The 26414-nt window shown below is 44.6% G+C and overlaps 1 protein-coding gene and 1 long non-coding RNA gene across 2 annotated transcripts in view; both read right to left on the bottom strand.

Moving 5' to 3' along the window:
- LOC149977374 (uncharacterized) overlaps positions 1-26414 on the bottom strand; it is a 934188-nt gene that overhangs the window by 611201 nt on the left and 296573 nt on the right. The gene's annotated exons all lie outside the window — the stretch shown is intronic.
- The window catches only part of LOC110490897 (netrin-G1-like), a 253036-nt gene continuing 243438 nt past the window's right edge, over positions 16817-26414 (bottom strand). The window contains exon 7 of the mRNA XM_036945701.2: positions 16817-19236. Coding sequence (XP_036801596.1) covers positions 19004-19236 — 233 coding nt within the window. The 3' untranslated portion in view covers positions 16817-19003. The remainder of the gene's footprint in view (positions 19237-26414) is intronic.

The following is a 26414-nucleotide window of genomic DNA, read 5'->3' as shown; positions in this document are numbered from 1 at the left end:
AGGATTAATGATCTGAGAAATACGGAACGGACCAATGAACCGCGGGGTCAACTTGCGAGAAGCGGTCTTAAGGGGAAGGTTCTGAGTGGAGAGCCAAACTCTCTGACCGCGACATAATCTAGGACTCTTAGTTCTACGCTTATTAGCAGCTCTCACAGTCTGCGCCCTATAACGGCAAAGTGCAGACCTGACCCTCTTCCAGGTGCGCTCGCAACGTTGGACAAAAGCCTGAGCGGAGGGGACGCTGGACTCGGCGAACTGAGATGAGAACAGCGGAGGCTGGTACCCGAGGCTACTCTGAAAAGGAGATAGCCCGGTCGCAGACGAAGGAAGCGAGTTGTGGGCGTATTCTGCCCAGGGGAGCTGTTCTGACCAAGACGCAGGGTTGCGAAAAGAAAGACTGCGTAAGATGCGACCAATAGTCTGATTGGCCCGTTCTGCTTGACCGTTAGACTGGGGGTGAAAGCCGGAAGAGAGACTGACGGAAGCCCCAATCAAACGGCAAAACTCCCTCCAAAATTGAGACGTGAATTGCGGACCTCTGTCCGAAACGACGTCTGACGGAAGGCCATGAATTCTGAAAACATTCTCGATGATGATTTGTGCCGTCTCTTTAGCAGAAGGAAGCTTAGCAAGGGGAATAAAATGAGCCGCCTTAGAGAACCTGTCGACAACCGTAAGAATAACAGTCTTCCCCGCTGACGAAGGCAGTCCGGTGACAAAATCTAAGGCGATGTGAGACCACGGTCGAGAGGGAATGGGAAGCGGCCTGAGACGGCCGGCAGGAGGGGAGTTACCGGACTTAGTCTGAGCGCAGACCGAACAAGCAGCCACGAAGCGACGCGTGTCATGCTCCCGGGTGGGCCACCAAAAACGCTGGCGAATGGAAGCAAGCGTACCCCGAACGCCAGGGTGGCCGGCTAACTTGGCAGAGTGAGCCCACTGAAGAACGGCCAGACGAGTAGGAACGGGAACGAAAAGAAGGTTCCTAGGACAAGCGCGCGGCGACGGAGTTTGAGTGAGTGCTTGCTTTACCTGCCTCTCAATTCCCCAGACAGTCAACCCGACAACACGCCCCTCAGGGAGAATCCCCTCGGGGTCAGTGGAGGCTACTGAAGAACTGAAGAGACGAGATAAAGCATCAGGCTTGGTGTTCTTAGAGCCCGGACGATAAGAAATCACGAACTCGAAACGAGCGAAAAACAGCGCCCAGCGCGCCTGACGCGCATTAAGTCGTTTGGCAGAACGGATGTACTCAAGGTTCCTATGGTCAGTCCAAACGACAAAAGGAACGGTCGCCCCCTCCAACCACTGTCGCCATTCGCCTAGGGCTAAGCGGATGGCGAGCAGTTCGCGGTTTCCCACATCATAGTTACGTTCCGACGGCGACAGGCGATGAGAAAAATACGCGCAAGGGTGGACCTTGTCGTCAGAGAGGGAGCGCTGAGAAAGAATGGCTCCCACGCCCACCTCTGACGCGTCAACCTCGACAACGAACTGTCTAGTGACGTCAGGTGTAACAAGGATAGGTGCGGATGTAAAACGATTCTTGAGGAGATCAAAAGCTCCCTGGGCGGAAACGGACCACTTAAAGCACGTCTTGACAGAAGTAAGGGCTGTGAGAGGAGCTGCCACCTGACCGAAATTACGGATGAAACGACGATAGAAGTTCGCGAAGCCGAGAAAGCGCTGCAGCTCGACGCGTGACTTAGGGACGGGCCAATCAATGACAGCTTGGACCTTAGCGGGATCCATCTTAATGCCTTCAGCGGAAATAACAGAACCGAGAAAAGTGACGGAGGAGGCATGAAAAGAGCACTTCTCAGCCTTCACAAAAAGACAATTCTCTAAAAGGCGCTGGAGGACACGTCGAACGTGCTGAACATGAATCTGGAGTGACGGTGAAAAAATCAGGATATCGTCAAGGTAAACGAAAACAAAGATGTTCAGCATGTCTCTCAGGACATCATTGACTAATGCCTGAAAGACAGCTGGAGCGTTAGCGAGGCCAAAAGGAAGAACCCGGTATTCAAAGTGCCCTAACGGAGTGTTAAACGCCGTCTTCCACTCGTCCCCCTCCCTGATGCGCACGAGATGGTAAGCGTTACGAAGGTCCAACTTAGTGAAAAACCTGGCTCCCTGCAGGATCTCGAAGGCTGAAGACATAAGAGGAAGCGGATAACGATTCTTCACTGTTATGTCATTCAGCCCTCGATAATCTATGCAGGGGCGCAGGGACCCGTCCTTCTTCTTAACAAAAAAAAACCCCGCTCTGGCGGGAGAGGAGGAGGGGACTATGGTACCGGCGGCAAGAGCTACAGACAAATAATCTTCGAGAGCCTTACGCTCGGGAGCCGACAGAGAGTATAGTCTACCCCGGGGGGGAGTGGTTCCCGGAAGGAGATCAATACTACAATCATACGACCGGTGTGGAGGAAGAGAGCTGGCCCTGGACCGACTGAACACCGTGCGCAGATCGTGATATTCCTCCGGCACCCCTGTCAAATCACCAGGCTCCTCCTGTGAAGAAGAGACAGAGGAAACAGGAGGGATAGCAGACATTAAACATTTCACATGACAAGAGACGTTCCAGGAGAGGATAGAATTACTAGACCAATTAATGGAAGGATTATGACAAACTAGCCAGGGATGGCCCAAAACAACAGGTGTAAAAGGTGAACGAAAAATTAAAAAAGAAATGGTTTCGCTATGATTACCAGAAACAGTGAGGGTTAAAGGTAGCGTCTCACGCTGAATCCTGGGGAGAGGACTACCATCCAGGGCGAACAAGGCCGTGGACTCCCTTAACTGTCTGAGAGGAATGTCATGTTCCCGAGCCCAGGTCTCGTCCATAAAACAGCCCTCCGCCCCAGAGTCTATTAAGGCACTGCAGGAAGCTGACGAACCGGTCCAGCGTAGATGGACCGACAAGGTAGTGCAGGATCTTGAAGGAGAGACAGGAGTAGTAGCGCTCACCAGTAGCCCTCCGCTTACTGATGAGCTCTGGCTTTTACTGGACATGAAGTGACAAAATGACCAGCAGAACCGCAATAGAGACAGAGGCGGTTGGTGATTCTCCGTTCCCTCTCCTTAGTCGAGATGCGGATACCTCCCAGCTGCATAGGCTCAGCACCCGAGCCGGCAGAGGAAGATGGTAGTGATGCGGAGAGGGGGGCAACGGAGAACGCGAGCTCCTTTCCACGAGCTCGGTGACGAAGATCAACCCGTCGCTCAATGCGTATAGCGAGTTCAATCAAGGAATCCACGCTGGAAGGAACCTCCCGGGAGAGAATCTCATCCTTTACCTCTGCGCGGAGACCCTCCAGAAAACGAGCGAGCAAAGCCGGCTCGTTCCAGCCACTGGAGGCAGCAAGAGTGCGAAACTCAATAGAGTAGTCTGTTATGGATCGATTACCTTGACATAGGGAAGACAGGGCCCTGGAAGCCTCCTCCCCAAAAACAGATCGATCAAAAACCCGTATCATCTCCTCCTTAAAGTCCTGATACTGGTTAGTACACTCAGCCCTTGCCTCCCAGATTGCCGTGCCCCACTCACGAGCCCGTCCAGTAAGGAGAGATATGACGTAGGCGACACGAGCAGTGCTCCTGGAGTAAGTGTTGGGCTGGAGAGAAAACACAATATCACACTGGGTGAGGAACGAGCGGCATTCAGTGGGCTCCCCAGAGTAACACGGCGGGTTATTGATTCTGGGCTCCGGAGATTCGAAAGCCCTGGAAGTGGCCGGTGGATCGAGGCGGAGATGGTGAACCTGTTCTGTGAGGTTGGAGACTTGGGTGGCCAGGGTCTCAACGGCATGTCGAGCAGCAGACAATTCCTGCTCGTGTCTGCCTAGCATCGCTCCCTGGATCTCGACGGCTGAGTGGAGAGGATCCGAAGTCGCTGGGTCCATTCTTGGTCGGATTCTTCTGTTACGGTGCGTGAATGAGGACCCAAAAGCGAATTAACGTAAACAGAGCTTCTTTAATGACAAAACATAGGTAGGCTCAGATGGACCGGCAGATTCCGACAGGACAGGACAAGGTTGCAGCAAACATGACGATAGTCTGGTTCAGGCATGAATAACACAAACAAGAATCCGACAAAGACAGGAGCAAAAACAAAGAGAGATATAGAGGACTAATCAGAGGGAAAAAGGGAACAGGTGGGAAAAGGGGTGACGAGGTAGTTAGGAGGAGACAAGGAACAGCTGGGGGAAAGAGGGGGAGAAAAGGTAACCTAATAACGACCAGCAGAGGGAGACAGGGTGAAGGGAAAGGACAGAAACAAGACACAACATGACAATACATGACATGTGTAGTTTAGTTCACCAACATGTCTTTAATAATGACCATCCCTACTGTTGTGTAGTTTAGTTCACCAACATGGCTAATGACCATACCTACTGTTGTGTAGTTTAGTTCACCAACATGTCTTTAATAATGACCATCCCTACTGTTGTGTAGTTTAGTTCACCAACATGTCTTTAATAATGACCATACCTACGTTGTGTAGTTTAGTTCACCAACATGGCTAATGACCATCCCTACTGTTGTGTAGTTTAGTTCACCAACATGTCTTTAATAATGACCATACCTACGTTGTGTAGTTTAGTTCACCAACATGGCTAATGACCATATCTACTGTTGTGTAGTTTAGTTCACCAACATGTCTTTAATAATGACCATACCTACGTTGTGTAGTTTAGTTCACCAACATGGCTAATGACCATATCTACTGTTGTGTAGTTTAGTTCACCAACATGTCTTTAATAATGACCATCCCTACTGTTGTGTAGTTTAGTTCACCAACATGTCTTTAATAATGACCATCCCTACTGTTGTGTAGTTTAGTTCACCATCATGTCTTTAATAATGACCATCCCTACTGTTGTGTAGTTTAGTTCACCAACATGTCTTTAATAATGACCATCCCTACTGTTGTGTAGTTTAGTTCACCAACATGTCTTTAATAATGACCATCCCTACTGTTGTGTAGTTTAGTTCACCATCATGTCTTTAATAATGACCATCCCTACTGTTGTGTAGTTTAGTTCACCAACATGTCTTTAATAACGACCATCCTTACTGTTGTGTAATTTAGTTCACCAACATGTCTTTAATAATGACCATCCCTACTGTTGTGTAGTTTAGTTCACCAACATGGCTTTAATAATGACCATCCCTATTGTTGTGTAGTTTAGTTCACCAACATGTCTTTAATAATGACCATCCCTACTGTTGTGTAGTTTAGTTCACCAACATGTCTTTAATAATGACCATCCCTACTGTTGTGTAGTTTAGTTCACCAACATGTCTTTAATAATGACCATCCTTACTGTTGTGTAGTTTAGTTCACCATCATGTCTTTAATAATGACCATCCCTACTGTTGTGTAGTTTAGTTCACAATCATGTCTTTAATAATGACCATCCCTACTGTTGTGTAGTTTAGTTCACCAACATGGCTTTAATAATGACCATCCTTACTGTTGTGTAGTTTAGTTCACCATCATGTCTTTAATAATGACCATACCTACGTTGTGTAGTTTAGTTCACCATCATGTCTTTAATAATGACCATCCCTACTGTTGTGTAGTTTAGTTCACCAACATGTCTTTAATAATGACCATCCCTACTGTTGTGTAGTTTAGTTCACCAACATGTCTTTAATAATGACCATCCCTACGTTGTGTAGTTTAGTTCACCAACATGTCTTTAATAATGACCATCCCTACTGTTGTGTAGTTTAGTTCACCATCATGTCTTTAATAATGACCATCCCTACTGTTGTGTAGTTTAGTTCACCAACATGGCTTTAATAATGACCATCCTTACTGTTGTGTAGTTTAGTTCACCATCATGTCTTTAATAATGACCATACCAAGGTAAAAGGAAGGATGAGGAATAAAGAGATGCCTCTTGAACGAAAATACCTGAAGGACAAATGAGTCAAGAGATGCCATTATAAAGTTATGGTGAGGCAGTGGAAACACACCCTGAAGAGAGTTCCTGTACTGTGGGCTACAGTAGCCTGGTACCCTTTCACACTGCTTAGCTGAGCTGAGACCAACCATGCAAACCTGAGCTGAGAACAACCATGCAAACCTGAGCTGTGACCAACCATGCAAACCTGAGCTGTGACCAACCATGCAGAGCTGTGACCAACCATGCAAACCTGAGCTGTGACCAACCATGCAAAGCTGAGCTGTGACCAACCATAATGAGCTGTGACCAACCATGCAAACATGAGCTGTGACCAACCATACAAAGCTGAGCTGAGACCAATCATACAAACCTGAGCTGTGAACAACCATGCAAACCTGAGCTGTGATCAACCATGCAAACCTGAGCTGTGACCAACCATGCTGAGCTGTACTGGCTGGGTTCCGTATCACTAATCTCTTAGAAAAACGGTGTGATCTAGACCTCAAAGGGTTCTTTGGCGCTTCCTATTCGGGAACCCTTTGAAGAACACTTTTCGGTTCCAGGTAGAACCCTTTTTGGTTCCAGGTAGAACCCTTTATGGTTCCAGGTAGAACCCTTTGGGTTCCAGGGCTGAGTGTAAAGCAATTGAGCTGGGCTGAGTGTAAGCTGCAGTATCGTGGACTGGGCTGAGTGTAGTGTAGTTGGGCTGGGTGTAGACTAACTGGGCTGGGTGTAGACTAACTGGGCTGGGTGTAGACTAACTGAGATTGGGTGTAGAGTAACTGGGCTGGGTGTAGACTAACTGAGATTGGGTGTAGAGTAACTGGGTTGTGTGTATACTAACTGGACTGGGTGTAGACTAACTGGGCTGGGTGTAGAGTAACTGGGCTGGGTGTAGAGTAACTGGGCTGGGTGTAGACTAACTGGGCTGGGTGTAGACTAACTGGGCTGGGTGTAGAGTAACTGGGCTGGGTGTAGAGTAACTGGGCTGGGTGTAGAGTAACTGGGCTGGGTATATAGTAGCTGGGCTGAGTGTAGTGTAGTTGGGCTGGGTGTAGACTAACTGGGCTGGGTGTAGAGTAACTGGGCAGGGTGTAGAGTAACTGGGCTGGGTGTAGAGTAGCTGGGCTGGGTGTAGAGTAGCTGGGCTGGGTGTAGAGTAACTGGGCTGGGTGTAGAGTAACTGGGCTGGGTATATAGTAGCTGGGCTGGGTGTAGAGTAGCTGGGCTGGGTGTAGAGTAGCTGGGCTGGGTATATAATAGCTGGGCTGGGTGTAGAGTAGCTGGGCAGGGTATATAGTAGCTGGGCTGGGTGTAGAGTAGCTGGGCTGGGTGTAGAGTAGCTGGGCTGGGTATAGAGTAGCTGGACTGGGTATAGAGTAGCTGGGCTGGGTATAGAGTAGCTGGGCTGGGTATAGAGTAGCTGGGCTGGGTATAGAGTAGCTGGGCTGAGTATAGAGTAGCTGGGCTGGGTATAGAGTAGCTGCGCTGAGTATAGAGTAGCTGGGCTGGGTATAGAGTAGCTGGGCTGGGTATAGAGTAGCTGGGCTGGGTATAGAGTAGCTGGGCTGAGTATAGAGTAGCTGGGCTGGGTATAGAGTAGCTGGGCTGAGTATAGAGTAGCTGGGCTGGGTATAGAGTAGTTGGGCTGAGTATAGAGTAGCTGGGCTGGGTATAGAGTAGCTGTGCTGGGTGTAGAGTAGCTGGGCTGGGTATAGAGTAGGTGGGCTGGGTATAGAGTAGCTGGGCTGGGTATAGAATAGCTGGGCTGGGTGTAGAGTAGCTGGGCTGGGTATAGACTAGCTGGGCTGGGTATAGACTAGCTGGGCTGGGTATAGAGTAGCTGGGCTGGGTATAGAGTAGCTGGGCTGGGTATAGAGTAGCTGGGCTGGGTATAGAGTAGCTGGCCTGGGTATAGAGTAGCTGGGCTGGGTGTATCCTGCTGTATTGACCTTGGGCCCTGATACTTTGTTTCCCTGCCTGGTCCCAATGCTTTTTTCTCTGTGTGATAATGGATGCAGAGATCCAGCCAGACACAGCAGCCATCGATTTGTGTTCCTTTCTGAGCAGTCGGCTTTACTTGTCAAACGCTCAGCTCTCTCCATGCTTTCAAACCCGCCGTCAGTCAGTTAATGGAACCCAGTGTGGGGGCGTCAATGCATTCTTATCCTGTTTAGAACGACCAATCTCCCATCTCCCAGATTTTTTATAAATACTGTGTTCCAAAATATTGATTCAGCTGTCCCCGTAGGAGAATGCTTTTTGGTTCCAGGTAGAACCCTTGATGGTTCCAGGTAGAACTATTTTGGGTTCCATGTAGAACCCTCTGTGTAAAAACTTCTGCATAGAACTCGAAAGGGGTTCTACCTGGAACCAAAAAGGGTTCTACCTGGAACCATCAAGGGCTCTACCTGGAACCATCAAGGGTTCTACCTGGAACCAAAAATAGTTCTACCTGGAACCATCAAGGGCTCTACCTGGAACCAAAAAGGGTTCTACCTGGAACTAAATAGGGTTCTAGCTGGAACTAAAAAAGGTTCTACCTGGAACTAAAAAGGTTCTACCTGGAACCAAAAAGGGGTTATTAGTTAGAGTCGGACAGCCTGGAACACTTCTACAGTCATTACGGTACATATATCTTTATCATATATTTGTAAAAAAATATATTTAAAAAAATAAGTAATTGTCTCTACATTATGTGGATTAAATGAGCAGATATCTCATGTCAATGTCTCAAAGAGTTGTTACTTCAGAGGAAGTAGATTTGGCAAGGCCATAGATACGGTAGGCTGTTCTGACCTTTCATGACCTCTCTTTTCAACACCTTGTCAGTGTAGTAATGCATATATTATTCTACTTTTATCCTTGCTTTACCTCACTTTCTCTACCTGGCTACTGGGGAGTGTGTCAAACCGATACATAATAAATAAAATAATCTGAGTTTCAACAGGTAAATCGACAGACAGGTGTAGGAAAGTGTAGTGTAGAAAGGGGAGGAGTCTCACCTCATGGCTGGAGAAGAGTGTTCTCACCTGGGCTTCCAGTAATGGGACCCACTCTTTAGACTAGAGCTAAATGTAGCCTGTGTCTCAATACTCCTATTCTGTACCACCTACTTCATTACATCGGATGGTGTAAAAGCCACTAAGGAAAGGAGATGAAGATATAGGAAGCTATTTAGGACTACTGTTTGAGACACAGATCAGTTCACCTCTAGCCAACGCCAGAGACACTGGTTTAAATGGAATATCTTGAAATGCCAATCTGCTAATTAGCTTCCCTGCGCCTGAAGCAAGGTGTCTGTCTGTCTGCCAATCAGAATCAAGTAATGTAGTCTGTGCTAACGTGACATGGCGTCCTGTTTTGGATGTCAAATAACGCCCTCCCTCATCCACACCAACGCACCCCCTCCGCAATCACACATCTAGTCTCCCACACCAACACACCCCCTCCGCAATCACACATCTAGTCTCCCACACCAACACACCCTCTCCGCAATCACACATCTAGTCTCCCACACCAACGCACCCCCTCCGCAATCACACATCTAGTCTCCCACACCAACACACCCCCTCCACAATCACAGATATAGTCTCCCACACCAACACACCCCCTCCGCAATCACAGATATAGTCTCCCACACCAACACACCCCCTCCGCAATCACAGATATAGTCTCCCACACCAACACACCCTCTCCGCAATCACACATATAGTCTCCCACACCAACACACCCCCTCAACAATCACACATCTAGTCTCCCACACCAACACACCCCCTCAACAATCACAGATATAGTCTCCCACACCAACACACCCTCTCCGCAATCACACATCTAGTCTCCCACACCAACACACCCCCTCCACAATCACACATCACACATATAGTCTCCCACACCAACACACCCCCTCAACAATCACAGATATAGTCTCCCACACCAACACACCCTCTCCGCAATCACACATCTAGTCTCCCACACCAACACACCCCCTCCACAATCACACATATAGTCTCCCACACCAACACACCCCCTCAACAATCACACATATAGTCTCCCACACCAACACACCCTCTCCGCAATCACAGATATAGTCTCCCACACCAACACACCCCCTCCGCAATCACAGATATAGTCTCCCACACCAACACACCCCCTCCACAATCACACATCTAGTCTCCCACACCAACACACCCCCTCCACAATCACACATATAGTCTCCCACACCAACACACCCTCTCCGCAATCACAGATATAGTCTCCCACACCAACACACCCCCTCAACAATCACACATCTAGTCTCCCACACCAACACACCCTCTCCGCAATCACAGATATAGTCTCCCACACCAACACACCCCCTCAACAATCACAGATATAGTCTCCCACACCAACGCACCCCCTCCACAATCACACATCTAGTCTCCCACACCAACACACCCCCTCAACAATCACACATATAGTCTCCCACACCAACACACCCCCTCCACAATCGCACATATAGTCTCCCACACCAACACACCCCCTCCGCAATCACAGATATAGTCTCCCACACCAACACACCCCCTCAACAATCACACATATAGTCTCCCACACCAACACACCCTCTCCGCAATCACACATCTAGTCTCCCACACCAACGCACCCCCTCAACAATCACAGATATAGTCTCCCACACCAACACACCCTCTCCGCAATCACACATCTAGTCTCCCACACCAACGCACCCCCTCCACAATCACAGATATAGTCTCCCACACCAACGCACCCCCTCAACAATCACAGATATAGTCTCCCACACCAACACACCCTCTCAACAATCACAGATATAGTCTCCCACACCAACGCACCCCCTCAACAATCACAGATATAGTCTCCCACACCAACACACCCCCTCCACAATCACAGATATAGTCTCCCACACCAACGCACCCCCTCAACAATCACAGATATAGTCTCCCACACCAATACACCCCCTCAACAATCACATATATAGTCTCCCACACCAACACACCCCCTCCACAATCACACATCTAGTCTCCCACACCAACGCACCCCCTCCACAATCACACATATAGTCTCCCACACCAACACACCCTCTCCGCAATCACACATCTAGTCTCCCACACCAACACACCCTCTCCACAATCACACATCTAGTCTCCCACACCAACACACCCTCTCCACAATCACACATCTAGTCTCCCACACCAACACACCCTCTCCGCAATCACAGATATAGTCTCCCACACCAAACAACGCACTAAACACAATGCCTCGGGTGTTGATGGTCTTGAAATTCCATCACAATAGTTATCTGCGTTGTTATGCCGGTAGGGTGAGGAGAAATGAGGGAAAATGAACTGACTGTCACATTCAGTGTTGCTGTAGGATCCACTAAGGGGACATCACAGAGGACATCACAGAAGACATCACAGAGGACATAACAGAGGACATCACAGAGGACATCACAGAGGACATCACAGAGGACAATACAGAGGACATTACAGAGGACACCACAGAGGACATTACAGAGGACATCACAGAGGACATCACAGAGGACAATACAGAGGACCTCACAGAGGACAATACAGAGGACATCACAGAGGACATCACAGAGGACATCACAGATGACATCACAGAGGACATTACAGAGGACATTACAGAGGACATTACATAGGACATTACAGAGGACATTACAGAGGACACCACAGAGGACATCACAGAGGACATTACAGAGGACATTACAGAGGACATTACAGAGGACATCACAGAGGACATCACAGAGGACAATAGAGAGGACATTACAGAGGATATTACAGAGGACATTACAGAGGACATTACAGAGGACAATACAGAGGACACCACAGAGGACACCACAGAGGACATTACAGAGGACATTACAGAGGAAAATACAGAGGACATTACAGAGGACATCACAGAGGACATTACAGAGGACAATACAGAGGACACCACAGAGGACACCACAGAGGACATTACAGAGGACATCACAGAGGACATTACAGAGGACATCACAGAGGACAATACAGAGGACATCACAGAGGAAATTACAGAGGACACCACAGAGGACATTGCAGAGGACATCACAGAGGACAGGTTATAAAAACCAGATTAGCTGCATTAGGTTATAAAAACCAGATTAGCTGTATTAGGTTATACAAACCAGATTAGCTGTATTAGGTTATAAAAACCAGATTAGCTGTATTAAGTTATAAAAACCAGATTAGCTGTATGAGGTTATACAAACCAGATTAGCTGTATGAGGTTATACAAACCAGATTAGCTGTATGAGGTTATACAAACCAGATTAGCTGTATGAGGTTATACAAACCAGATTAGCTGTATGAGGTTATACAAACCAGATTAGCTGTATGAGGTTATACAAACCAGATTAGCTGTATGAGGTTATACACACCAGATTAGCTGTATGAGGTTATACAAACCAGATTAGCTGTATGAGGTTATACAAACCAGATTAGCTGTATGAGGTTATACAAACCAGATTAGCTGTATGAGGTTATACAAACCAGATTAGCTGTATGAGGTTATACAAACCACATTAGCTGTATTAGGTTATACAAACCAGATTAGCTGTATTAGGTTATACAAACCAGATTAGCTGTATGAGGTTATACAAACCAGATTAGCTGTATTAGGTCATACAAACCAGATTAGCTGTATGAGGTTATACAAACCAGATTAGCTGCATTAGGTTATCCAAACCAGATTAGCTGTATGAGGTTATACAAACCAGATTAGCTGTATGAGGTTATACAAACCAGATTAGCTGTATGAGGTTATACAAACCACATTAGCTGTATGAGGTTATACAAACCAGATTAGCTGTATGAGGTTATACAAACCAGATTAGCTGTATGAGGTTATACAAACCAGATTAGCTGTATTAGGTTATACAAACCAGATTAGCTGTATTAGGTTATCCAAACCAGATTAGCTGTATGAGGTTATACAAACCAGATTAGCTGTATGAGGTTATACACACCAGATTAGCTGTATTAGGTTATAAAAACCAGATTAGCTGTATGAGGTTATACAAACCAGATTAGCTGTATGAGGTTATACAAACCAGATTAGCTGTATGAGGTTATACGAACTAGATTAGCTGTATGAGGTTATACAAACCAGATTAGCTGTATGAGGTTATACACACCAGATTAGCTGTATTAGGTTATCCAAACCAGATTAGCTGTATGAGGTTATACAAACCAGATTAGCTGTATGAGGTTATACACACCAGATTAGCTGTATGAGGTTATACAAACCAGATTAGCTGTATGAGGTTATACACACCAGATTAGCTGTATGAGGTTATAAAGGTATTTAGACATAAGAGAACAGTTATGCAGTACATAACGGTTTAGAAAGAGGTGCAGTATAGAGGTTATTATTGTATTACCGGCGAGGGACTGTTTTTACAGTCTCTCACCTGTACAGGTTAAAGTTCATGCAACAGTAAATGACAAGATAGATTTACTGAATGCATTATAAAACTATTTGACCTATCACAGGTGACAAAAAATAACCAGGATGTTTTAATGTTTTCCATTGGCTGTGTGAATGAGGTAAACTAGTGCTTGGTTTCTCTGTTGTCCCTTCCATCTTTACCCTGACGTGTCTACAGATCTCTGTCCACCTGGGTACATACGGACCATGTTCCGCAGTTGTCACGGTGCCCGTTCCCTGTTTATCAGGTCACCCAGATGTGTACTCAACCAGAGAGTCAACAACCCGGTACTGTCGATATACTGAGCAAACTTGGGCCTGATACAATGTAAGCAGGTGATACACCAGTGCAGGACCTATGCTATCCATTTGTTGGAAAGAGAGTATGTTTGTTGTATTGAAGTTTATTATGTAGTGACAGAGTACATTATTGTGATGTTTGACTATTTTGTAAGAATTATTGTCTCTTTATCTGGCGAGTTTCCTCTTTATGCCAAGCAATTTCAACTCAGTCGTGAGTAGGAGTGCAGTGTTTGTACGACCACTCGTCTGCTTTGACCGTAAAATAGTTCCTAAAACAATTATTTAAACTGTCAATGCCTTTTTGTGAGCAAGGCAGCTAATGTTAATAAACAAACTAGGCACTTTTGGGAAGTCTTGATACAACATTTTGAACAGAAATGCAACGGTTCATTGGATCAGCTAAAACTTTGCTCATTCACTGCTGCAATCTAGTGGCCAAAATCTAAGTTGCACCTTGGCTGGAATAATACATTATGGCATTTGTCTTGCATTTCAAAGATGATGGTATAAAAAAATACAAAATAACGGTTGTTTTTTCTTTGATTTATATTTTACCAGATCTAATGTGTTATATTCTCCTACATTCCTTTCACATTTGTTTAATCAATGTTAGAATAAGCCTGTAATGTAATAACATTTGGAAAAAGTCAAGTGGTCTGAAAACTTTCCGAATGCACTGTATATGGAATTGTTTTAAGTTCATATCAAGGCCCCTTGAAGTTTAAAATAAAAATATAACGTACTAGTCAAAAGTTTGGACACACCTATTCATTCAAAGGTTTTTCTTTATTTTACTATTTTATACATTGTAGAATAATAGGGGAGACATCAAAACTATGAAATAACACATATGGAATCATATAGTTACCAAAAAAGTGTTATATTTTATATTTGAGATTCTAAAAAGTGGCCACCCTTTGCCCTGACGGCAGCTTTGCACACTCTTGGCATGCTCTCAACCAGCTTCACCTGGAATGCTTTTCCAACAGTCTTGAAGGAGTTCACACATATGCTGAGCACTCCATCACTCTCCTTGGTCACATAGCCCTTACACAGCCTGGAGGTGTGCTGGGTCATTGTCCTGTTGAAAAGAATGCTGTGGTAGCCATGCTGCTGAAGTGTGCCTTGAATTCTAAATAAATCACAGACAGTGTCACCAGCAAAGCATCCCCACACCATCACACCACCTCCTCCATGCTTCACAGTGGGAAACACACATGCGGAGATCATCCATTCACCTACTCTGCATCTCACAAAGTGAAATGTGGTAGGAAACCAAATATTTAAAATATATATGTTCCCACATATGCTGAGCCCTTGTTGGCTGCTTTTCCTTCACTCTGCTGTCCAACTCATCCCAAACTATCTCAATTGGGTTGAGATTGGGTGACTGTGGATCTGATGCAGATCCCCCCCCCCCCCCCCCCCCAAATTAAGGAAGTTTATTCTGAAATGTATCTGAGAGATATAAGAAAGACTGGGAAAGATTTGTTATTTATAAAATGTAAAAAATTAAGCTACGCTATAGGAACGTTTTGCTAGCACAGACTGGATTATGTTTCGGGATTCATCCAATGGTATTACGGTGTATACCTTCTCAGTCACCGGCTTCATCAGTAAGTGCATTGACTACGTTGTCCTCACAGTGACCGCACGTACATATCCCAACCAGAAGCCATGGTTTACAGGCAACATCCGCACTGAGCTAAAGGGTGGAGCTGCAACTTTCAAGGAGCGGGACTCTAAGCCGGACACGTTTAAGAAATCCCCCCTCAGGGGTGCGTGCTTAGTCCCCTCCTGTACTCCCTGTTCACCCATAATTGCAAAGCAAAACACGATTCCAACACCATCATTAAGTTTGTCGACGACACAACGGTGGTAGACCTGATCACCCATAACAATGAGACAGCTTAATGGGAGGAGGTCAGAGACCTGGAAGTGTGGTGACAGGACAAACTGCATTGTTGGTTAAGGGCTTGTAAGTAAGCATTTCATGCGAGGTCTACACCTGTCGTGTTCGGTGCATGTGATAAAAAAATGTATTTGAATTGACTAAGCAGTCTACATATACAGTATACAGATCTCGTCACAGTATTTCTGAGCATTCAAATTGCCATTGATAAAATGCAATTGTGTTTGTTGTCCATACTTACCTGTATGCCGGCCCATACCATAACCCTACCACCACCATGGGGCTCTCTGTTCACAACGTTGACATCAGCAGAACGCTCGCCCACACGAAGCCACACTCATGTTCTGCTGTTGTGAGGTCGGTTGGACATACTAATTCCAGATTACAACCGCTCACTTTCGGTTAACTGAAAATAAAACGTGTTCAAAGATCTTGCAACCAATGGAGACGTGTCTATTTACTGATTAAAATCTTTAGTCATATTACAGTTGACTTATTTACTTATGCAACCAGCTATGTATGTCTCGTTTTAGAAAAGGTGAAACTATGAACAAGGTTTAATTTTCAGTCAACCGTAGGTGAGCAGTTATACTCTGGGTAAAAATTTAGTTTTTTGCCAGCCCTTCATTAAAGACAAAACATTTGAAGATTTTTTGTTGTTGTTGTTGTTGACATAAATTGACAAATATACCAGTTTCATTTGAGGACCAAAATGCTGTTGAAATATCTTCAATTTTGAGTTTGCTTCCCAATATTATACTTTATGTACAGTACATCAAAGAAGACTAAAGTATTGTACCGTGTACGCTTGGAGTCGGGAAGCCAGTACAGGGAATGCAAATGTAATAAATTAAACATGGAACTAACAAGAAACACGAATAGCATACAGACATGAAACAGAAACAATAACACCTGACGAAAGAACCAAAGGGAGTGACAGATATAGGGGAGGTAATCAGGAAGATGATGGAGTCCAGGTGAGTCTAATGAGGCGCAGGTGCGTGTAACGATGGTGGCAGGTGTGCGTAATGATGAGACAACTGGCAATGTCGAGTACCGGAGAGGGGGAGAGGGAGTAAACATGGCAATACTACTGTTTGTGTCTTAAAGTGCATACACATTTTTCAATTATTGCATCTTATTTAGTGTTGAAATTTCAACTGAGGAACAAGCAATGATCAACACAGCTATCTCAACGTATTTCTTAAAACTTTTATTCACTTAAATTGTTCCAGTATTAAAGCAACAAGAAAACATTTAGAATGTCCTTTGGTGGGATCTCATTACACTGTAGATATAAACCGATATAATTTGATGCCAGCACATTGCCAATACTGAGGAAACTCTGCCCCACCAAAAGGAAATAACAGAAATTGAAACATTTTACAGTAGTTTTCATCAGGAGTAGACACAGTAACAAGTTGCCTTTTTAACACTGCTTGGTCAATAGTACAAAATAAGTTATTACATGTTGTTTTTGCTCTGTGAAGAAAATAACTGCTGATTCCTTTAGCACTTTGTCAGCTCAAGTGAACACACACTTTGACCAAGGTATCAGGTAAAATAAATATGCAGATGGTCAGATTTATTTTGGAAGGTATTACACATGTGCGTCACTAACATTGGACAAAATATATTGCAACCGACAAGGGTTACAGAGTAACGTTCACAAAAGCACAGGTCAGTGGAGGGAGGGGCTGGGTAGGACTGGATGGGTGGGCTGGGTAGGACTGGATGGAGGGATGGATAGGACTGGATGGAGGGGCTGGGTAGGGCTGGATGGAGGGGCTGGGTAGGACTGGATGGAGGGGCTGGGTAGGACTGGAGGGAGGGGCTGGGTAGGACTGGATGGAGGGGCTGGGTAGGACTGGAGGGAGGGGCTGGGTAGGACTGGAGGGAGGGGCTGGGTAGGACTGGATGGAGGGGCTGGGTAGGACTGGAGGGAGGGGCTGGGTAGGACTGGATGGAGGGGCTGGGTAGGACTGGATGGAGGGGCTGGGTAGGACTGGAGGGAGGGGCTGGGTAGGACTGGAGGGAGGGGCTGGATAGGACTGGATGGAAGGGCTGGGTAGGACTGGAGGGAGGGGCTGGGTAGGAGGGTGGGGCTGGGTAGGACTGGATGGAGGGATGGATAGGACTGGAGGGAGGGGCTGGGTAGGACTGGATGGAGGGGCTGGGTAGGACTGGATGGAGGGGCTGGATAGGACTGGATGGAGGGGCTGGGTAGGACTGGATGGAGGGGCTGGGTAGGACTGGAGGGAGGGGCTGGGTAGGACTGGAGGGAGGGGCTGGGTAGGACTGGATGGAGGGGCTGGGTAGGACTGGAGGGAGGGGCTGGGTAGGACTGGATGGAGGGGCTGGGTAGGACTGGATGGAGGGGCTGGATAGGACTGGATGGAGGGGCTGGGTAGGACTGGATGGAGGGGCTGGGTAGGACTGGATGGAGGGGCTGGGTAGGAGCTAGGGGCTGGATAGGGCTGGAGGGAGGGAGGGGGACAGCCGAGAAATATAGGGAGATAGAGAAGTAGGAACAGGAGGACAGAAAGATAAATAGAGAGAGAGAGACAGAGAGAGAGACAGAATTAGAAAAGGAGAGAGAGAGATAGACTTGGGTAAGATTTGTGGCAGTCTGGATGGATTACCTTATATCCACAATATACTGACAGCAAAGAATGCTTACATTTCCTTTTTTATTTTATTATTTTTCCTCCGGCTCGATTTCTCTTTTTTTTAAATGTATTTTTCAAATCAGCATGGGTAGGGACAGTTTTATGTAGTCAGCCAGTCAGTTAGCCAGTCAGTTAGTCAGTCAGTTCAGCCCAGAAGCAGTTCAGTGCAGCCAGCATCAAACCCCTGGGAACAGGGGCAGCTAGCAGCTGCTGGCCTTGCTATCTAGAGCTTGTTGCCGCTGATTGGTTCACAGCTGCTGTTGCCGTGGCGATAAGAGAGGAAGTGAGTAAAATGTCTGTCATCCCCAGTCCCACCTTTTGACAGTAAGGGGGAAATGTCTCTGGTATGGCTTAGGTCACTGGTCTCCGTTGTCGAACTGGTTTGACTTTTTATGAAGCAAATGCTCAAGTTAAACTATTTTTTTTAAATATCTGGTATTTACTCTAATTTTTACATATGCTTTATTTTATTTCCTTAAATTAAAGTTTTGTGTTCATTCTGGCACGTTTCCTTACAGACAGTGTGTTTCCTTGCTGTGTCTGGTGGACAGCTCGTACAGTACATTACAGTACAGTAGAATAAACTCATGGGTGTTGTAGTTCTGGTTGCAGTTGTAGTTCTGGTTGTTGTTATAGTTGATTATTGAGCAGTACGCTCCACCAGTTCAGAATAGACAGTAGGTCTATGGTTCTCAGAGCAGAGTAGGCCAGGGTCAGTAGGAGGCCCCTCTGAGCAGCATCCAGCCCAGCAGCAGCAGGGTGGGGAGCGATGTAGACGAGAGGGCGGCTTGACCCGAGTTGGGCCCACCACAGCTCCCCAGCTCCGACTCACAGCGGGGCTTCTCACACAGCAGGCCCGTGTAGGCCGGGGTACACTGGCACCTCAGGTTGTTCAGACACACACCACCGTTCTGACAGCGCAGGAGCTCGTTGTCACACACTCGGGCTGGGAGTGAAAAGGAGAGAAATGTTTGACTCACATTTATATATATATATATATATATATATATATATATATATATATATATATATATATAGAAACACACACACCTGGAGAAGCAGACGGTGCACTGCTCACTACTCTGACTGTTATGTTGATATACAAAAAGTCCTGTGATCTGAGCTGATTTCATCTCATGGTCTAGGCAGTGCAAAAACTCAAGCTAACAGCATTAAGTTGAATTAAGCATTTTCAGGACTTTGCAGATCAATTTTCAATAACATGTATTTATTACGTGCAGAATTACCAGTGATACAATTCATAGACGTCAGTAATTTATACTGGTTAGTAAAAAAAACAAAACAACAACAACAACAACAACAACGTGCCATTTTAACAGTAGAAAGACTGAACTGAAATACAGCAAACTAAAACGGTACTAGAGACTGTAAAATATTTTTTTAAACCATCTGATTCCCACAGTTCAGAGGACAGGCAGGATAAGGATGGGAGTAGACCACAGTTCAGAGGACAGGCAGGATAAGGATGGGAGAAGACCACAGTTCAGAGGACAGGCAGGATAAGGATGGGAGAAGACCACAGTTCAGAGGACAGGCAGGATAAGGATGGGAGAAGACCACAGTTCAGAGGACAGGCAGGATAAGGATGGGAGAAGAACACAGTTCAGAGGACAGGCAGGATAAGGATGGGAGAAGACCACAGTTCAGAGGACAGGCATGATAAGAATGGGAGAAGACCACAGTTCAGAAGACAGGTAGGATAAGGATGGGAGAAGACCACAGTTCAGAGGACAGGCAGGATAAGGATGGGAGAAGACCACAGTTCAGAAGACAGGCAGGATAAGGATGGGAGAAGACCACAGTTCAAAGGACAGGCAGGATAAGGATGGCAGAAGACCACAGTTCAAAGGACAGGCAGGATAAGGATGGGAGAAGACCACAGTTCAGAGGACAGGCAGGATAAGGATGGGAGAAGACCACCGTTCAGGGAGAAGACCACAATCTATAAGACCAGACATGTATTAAGACCATGTTGTTTTCACAATTGTCACAATGCCAGACCATGATGCATTGCAGTAAGGTAGCAGTTTTATTTCCAACACGATTGTGTCAAACATGTTGTCTTGCCCATTTCTCTTCCTGCTGTAGTGAATGAAACTTTTCTTGTTGTGCCGGTCAAAATGGACGCCTGGTCTTTCAGCACTATCTGGAAGATACACAACTGGCAACAATCATTTTCTTATTCCCATTCCAAAACAGGTCATTTCATTCTGTAATGGATAGAGCATGGACGGGCAAATTTGATGGGAGTGGGGGCCACAACATGAGGGGCCGCAGTGGCTCACGGGGTCTGCATACCCACACATGCAATCAACTGACTTCTGCAATCGATCCATTTGTGCAGTTAAACTACATACATCTCTTAACTAAATGCATTATACCAGTAGATAGGGCCGGCCCTAGCATTTTGGGGGCCTTAAGTGAGTTCTACTAAAGTTCTACTAACTTTTATTTTCAGTTTTCCAGCATGGGGCAGAGAGAATATTTTCTGTTTTAAAGCTAATTTCCAGCTATTGTATACATTTTGCCATGACTTATGCCATGATAATATGATATCGGAGTGGGAGTGACTAACAAAATCTATTGGGGCCCCCTGGAGGTTAGGGCCCCTGGGCACGCGCACTGTTTTTCCGATCGGTATCCGGGGGTAATTACAAAAACTACTAATGTAACAACCAAATTTGGAAATGCCACCTTGTGTATTATACTATTCTAACTGTCAACAGTAAGTTGAGACTGAGTTATTTTGTGTCGTTCTCTAATTGGCCATTCCAATCAGAACATGTTCCTTTTATGATTGCCACTACATTCATTAGGAAAATGGTGAAGGAGCCATTCGCTGTGTGTAATTTTGCGGCGCCAGACCACGGATGGGTCTATACCATGTAACGAATCGCAGCTCTGCATAAAGTTTCCCCACAGCCCCCGGGCCTTTTCCAAAACACTGAACTGACTTTAGATGAGTTGAGTTGAGAGTTAGGTGGGAAGTGGTATATTTAGAGCCGGGGACACCAAGGCCAGTCTATTCCCAATGGAGCCAAGCTGTCAAGCAAGCTGCAGGCAAACAAACCAACAAACTCAGCCCAGCACAAAACAAAAACAACTGATGGGGTGAGACAAATAAACAGTGTTATACGAGCAGGCTAGGGCCAAACCACCTCAACGTCGCACAACAAGAGATAGCTCATTGAGCTCTTCATGAAAGTAGACTACAATGTGAAAAAGCTAATATCACAAGAATGACTGACACCAAGCAGTCTTCCATCACACCATATCCACAGCTGCAGGTAAGACCTTCTGATTTTATGACAACCTCTTTAAAGGCTATATGTGATACAGTAATAACACTGTATGTAATAGTCTTTGCGACCCAACAGAGCCTGTCAAAAGACTACAAGTTCCAGAATCCTACCATCAGTTTGTGTTTGTCATCCAGCATGCCCAAGAATGGTTTCTCCTTTACAATGCAAATGAGACTATTAATGCAACGTTACCAAGGAAATCATTATATGGAAGGCTTGATATTAACAGCCAATATATGACACCTGACAATGACGGCACAGATTCATTCATGTTTTATCATCTGCTCCGTCTGTATCAGAGAAATGCTGTCAGGGAAAAGTGCAGGAAGACCAACCTGTTAATGGGATGTACGTTCCCCGTTGAGGGTCAATCAAGTGATTTAATTAAAAATACATGTTTTACCCCTAGAGCCTCTGATGTTATCATGACAAGAACAAGACTCTATTAATAACACATCCACCTTTTTGTTTTGTCCATACATTTGAATCTCCCATTGCAAAAATATAATTATTTAGCAAACGGAGGCCATATTGGTTTTACCCTGACAAGAGGATGGTGTGTGCATATTCATTCTCTATCTACAAGCAAGGCATTTTGGTGAGACCTAGGCCCTAGACAAATGCAATTCCTACCACATAGATGCTTCTTACTGATACTCGAATAATACAAGCAGATTTGAATTAAGGACCAGAAACGCAGTGGAAAGGGAGAGGAGACATTAACTACTTTTTATTTTCACCTTTCAGCACTATCTGGAAGATACACAACTAGCAATAATCATTTTCTTTTAAGAACAAATTCTTATTTTCTATGCCGGCCTAGGACCAGTGGGTTAACTGGTCTAGGAACAGTGGGTTAACTGGTCTAGGAACAGTGGGTTAACTGGTCTAGGAACAGTGGGTTAACTGGTCTAGGAACAGTGGGTTAACTGGTCTAGGAACAGTGGGTTAACTGGTCTAGGAACAGTGGGTTAACTGGTCTAGGAACAGTGGGTTAACTGGTCTAGGAACAGTGGGTTAACTGGTCTAGGAACAGTGGGTTAACTGGTCTAGGAACAGTGGGTTAACTGGTCTAGGAACAGTGGGTTAACTGGTCTAGGAACAGTGGGTTAACTGGTCTAGGAACAGTGGGTTAACTGGTCTAGGAACAGTGGGTTAACTGGTCTAGGAACAGTGGGTTAACTGGTCTAGGAACAGTGGGTTAACTGGTCTAGGAACAGTGGGTTAACTGGTCCAGGAACTGTGGGTTAACTGGTCTAGGAACAGTGGGTTAACTGGTCTAGGAACAGTGGGTTAACTGGTCTAGGAACAGTGGGTTAACTGGTCTAGGAACAGTGGGTTAACTGGTCTAGGAACAGTGGGTTAACTGGTCTAGGAACAGTGGGTTAACTGGTCTAGGAACAGTGGGTTAACTGGTCTAGGAACAGTGGGTTAACTGGTCTAGGAACAGTGGGTTAACTGGTCTAGGAACAGTGGGTTAACTGGTCTAGGAACAGTGGGTTAACTGGTCTAGGAACAGTGGGTTAACTGGTCTAGGAACAGTGGGTTAACTGGTCCAGGAACTGTGGGTTTAATTGGTCTAGGAACAGTGGGTTAACTGGTCTAGGAACAGTGGGTTAACTGGTCTAGGAACAGTGGGTTAACTGGTCTAGGAACAGTGGGTTAACTGGTCTAGGAACAGTGGGTTAACTGGTCTAGGAACAGTGGGTTAACTGGTCTAGGAACAGTGGGTTGACTGGTCTAGGAACAGTGGGTTAACTGGTCTAGGAACAGTGGGTTAACTGGTCTAGGAACAGTGGGTTAACTGGTCTAGGAACAGTGGGTTAACTGGTCTAGGAACAGTGGGTTAACTGGTCTAGGAACAGTGGGTTAACTGGTCTAGGAACAGTGGGTTAACTGGTCTAGGAACAGTGGGTTAACTGGTCTAGGAACAGTGGGTTAACTGGTCTAGGAACAGTGGGTTAACTGGTCTAGGAACAGTGGGTTAACTGCCTGTTCAGGGGCGGAACAACAGATGTGTACCTTGTCAGCTCGGGGGTTTGAACTTGCAACCTTCCGGTGCAACGCTCTAACCACTAGGCTACCCTGCCGCTAACCAGTGACAGATCGATTCAATACCAACGTGTTACCAGAGTAGGCAAAGGAGGGTGAGGAGAACTTCAATTAAATGATGGTAAACTGGGACAGAGTTGTCCCCCCCCCCCCCTCCCCAGCTGAAAAAAAAAGTATATTTCAATACATTACAAGTATACTTAAGTATACTTAAATATACTATCGTCAACCTTCAATACACATATTAAAAGTGTACTTTAAGTGAATTGTTTTTCAGTCTTTTAGTATGCTATATGTTAAACTGTCATTGAATTTAAACATCACTAAAACTGTGCTTCCATTTCAAACGCTTTAATTGTAATTTCGTATATTCATTCAAAATACACTTGGATTTTTTATTTTTTTTTCGTTGAAGCATTGATGTTTTTCATGACACTCTGCTTGTGTGTGATCAAGTACACTTGCAAAAGTATTCTTACCCCTTGGATTTCTTCACATTTTATTGTGTTATTAAGTGGTATTAAAATTGATTTATTTTGTCATTTGTTGTCAACAATGAACTGAAAATATACTAATTCCAAAGTGAAAATAAAATAAGAGGCCGGTGGTGATTGTAAAACCGTTCAATGGCTGCGATGGGAGAAAACTGAGGATGGATCAACAACATTGTAGTTACTCCACAGTAATGATTTACATGACATATGCACAGCATCCATATTGTAACCAAACGCTGCACTAAAGTAATACTGCAAAAAAATACAAAATAAATGTTGTTCTAAATTAAAAGCCGTTTGTTTGGGAAAAATCCAACACTGAGTAACTACCGCCTTATTTACCAAGCATGGTGGTGGCTGCATCATGGTATGGGTATGCATGACAATGGCAAATAATGGGGAGTTTTTCCGGATAAAAAGAAATGGTATGGAGCTTAGCACAGGCAAAATCCTAGAGAAAAACCTTCTTCAGTCTGATTTATAACAGACACTGGGAGACCTTTAATCAGCACAATAACACAAAGGTCAAATATAACGGGAGTGTCTTACCAAGAAGACAGTGAATGTTCCTGATATAACGGGAGTGTCTTACCAAGAAGACAGTGAATGTTCCTGAGTGGCCAAGTTACATTTTGGACTTAAATCTGTTTGAAAATCTATGGTATGATTTTAAAACTGCTGTGTAGCCATCAGCACCAACATCTTTTCAGAGCTTGAAGAATTAGGGGCGAACGGGCTACATAAAATTGCACAATCCAGGTGTGTAAAGAGACTTACCCAAGAGGACTCACTGCTGTAATCTCTGCCAACGGTGTTTCTAGCAAGGAGCTGAAAACTTACGCAATGACTATATTTTAGTTATTTAATTTATATCAATCTTAAAATAATAATAATAGTGATAATATAAAATCTTCCACTTTGAGTATTTTATGTAGATTGTTGAGCAAAAAAATGTAAAATACAATTAAATAAATTTTAATTCCGCTTTGTAACTACAAAATGTGAATAAATCCAAGGGGTATGAAAACCTGTAGTTTCAGTGCCAATAATGAGTTGAGAAGTACTAATAAAAATAAAAAAAAGTTATAATAATAAATATTACACTTATAACGATTACTAATTGCACAGCTGAGGAACATAGTTCCTGAGAGTATACTTTTTCATATCTCAAGATAATATACTTATGTATACTTTCAAAAAAGTATATTTAACTTAAATGTCTACAAAATATATTCAAAAATACGTGTGCACAAAATTGTCCCATCATCCTTTGCTGCAACTGAAGATTTGATTTCTAATATGATATTGTTCCACATATTCAGCTTTTGCAAATGTTTTGATGTTCATTTTTTCAAACTAAATAATGTTGTACTTTTAATTACAAATGCCATATTTCACATTTTATTGAAATGTTAATTTGTTACCTGTAATGTGAACAACTAAAATGCTGGAATGCCAATGGTGCTCAGTTCACACCCACAACTGCTTTGCAGCATGATAACATTGGCTGAGAAGAGGCCTTGGTCAATCAAGCTAACCTTTACATGGTAATTACATGTGACTAGCCATGTCTTTGTAAAAGTATATATAAACAAAATTATAAATACACTTTTTTTGTAAAGAAAATAATTTTCCAATTTATGAGAAATACACAGAAAAGGTACTTAAGGTGTATTCAAAGTATATTTGTTTTTCTCTTTATCTAATATATAAGAATATACTTAAGTACAGAAGAAGTTTCCCAAATTAGATACTTTGTGTTTAATATACTTAATAAATATGCTAATAAAATTAAATTAAATGCATTAAATGTATTTAAAATGTATCCAATTTAGATCATTTTAAATATACTTCAAAAATGTTAATGAAGTATGATTAGTATATATAAAAAATAAAATAAAAATGTGCTTCTGTCTAAAGACTGCATTAGTCAGACCAAAAGAGGCTGAAATGATTCTCAGGTCTCTACCGTCAGGTGTTGAGAGATTTAGAAAAAAACGTATTCCACTTGCAGGAGAGTTACCTGTTCCCTGATGCCCTAGTCATGTTGCAGAGCCCAGGAGATGTGGCCTTCCGCACACACGACACACACCACCTTCATTTTGGTCCGCTGCTCACAGCCTAACTTTAGCGGTTGGAGCTAAGGTAGGCTGCAGTAAGTGAAGGGTACAGTTCTTACAATACATCTATATTCTTATAAAGCCTTTTTTTTTTCCAGCCGAGGGTACAGCTACTACAATCTAGGGCCCTTTTTC

This window comes from Oncorhynchus mykiss, chromosome 15 (assembly GCF_057628025.1).
Source record: "Oncorhynchus mykiss isolate SJ-2025 chromosome 15, ASM5762802v1, whole genome shotgun sequence".
NCBI classification, from domain to species: Eukaryota; Metazoa; Chordata; class Actinopteri; order Salmoniformes; family Salmonidae; genus Oncorhynchus; species Oncorhynchus mykiss.
This window is presented reverse-complemented; position numbering and strand designations above follow the sequence as displayed.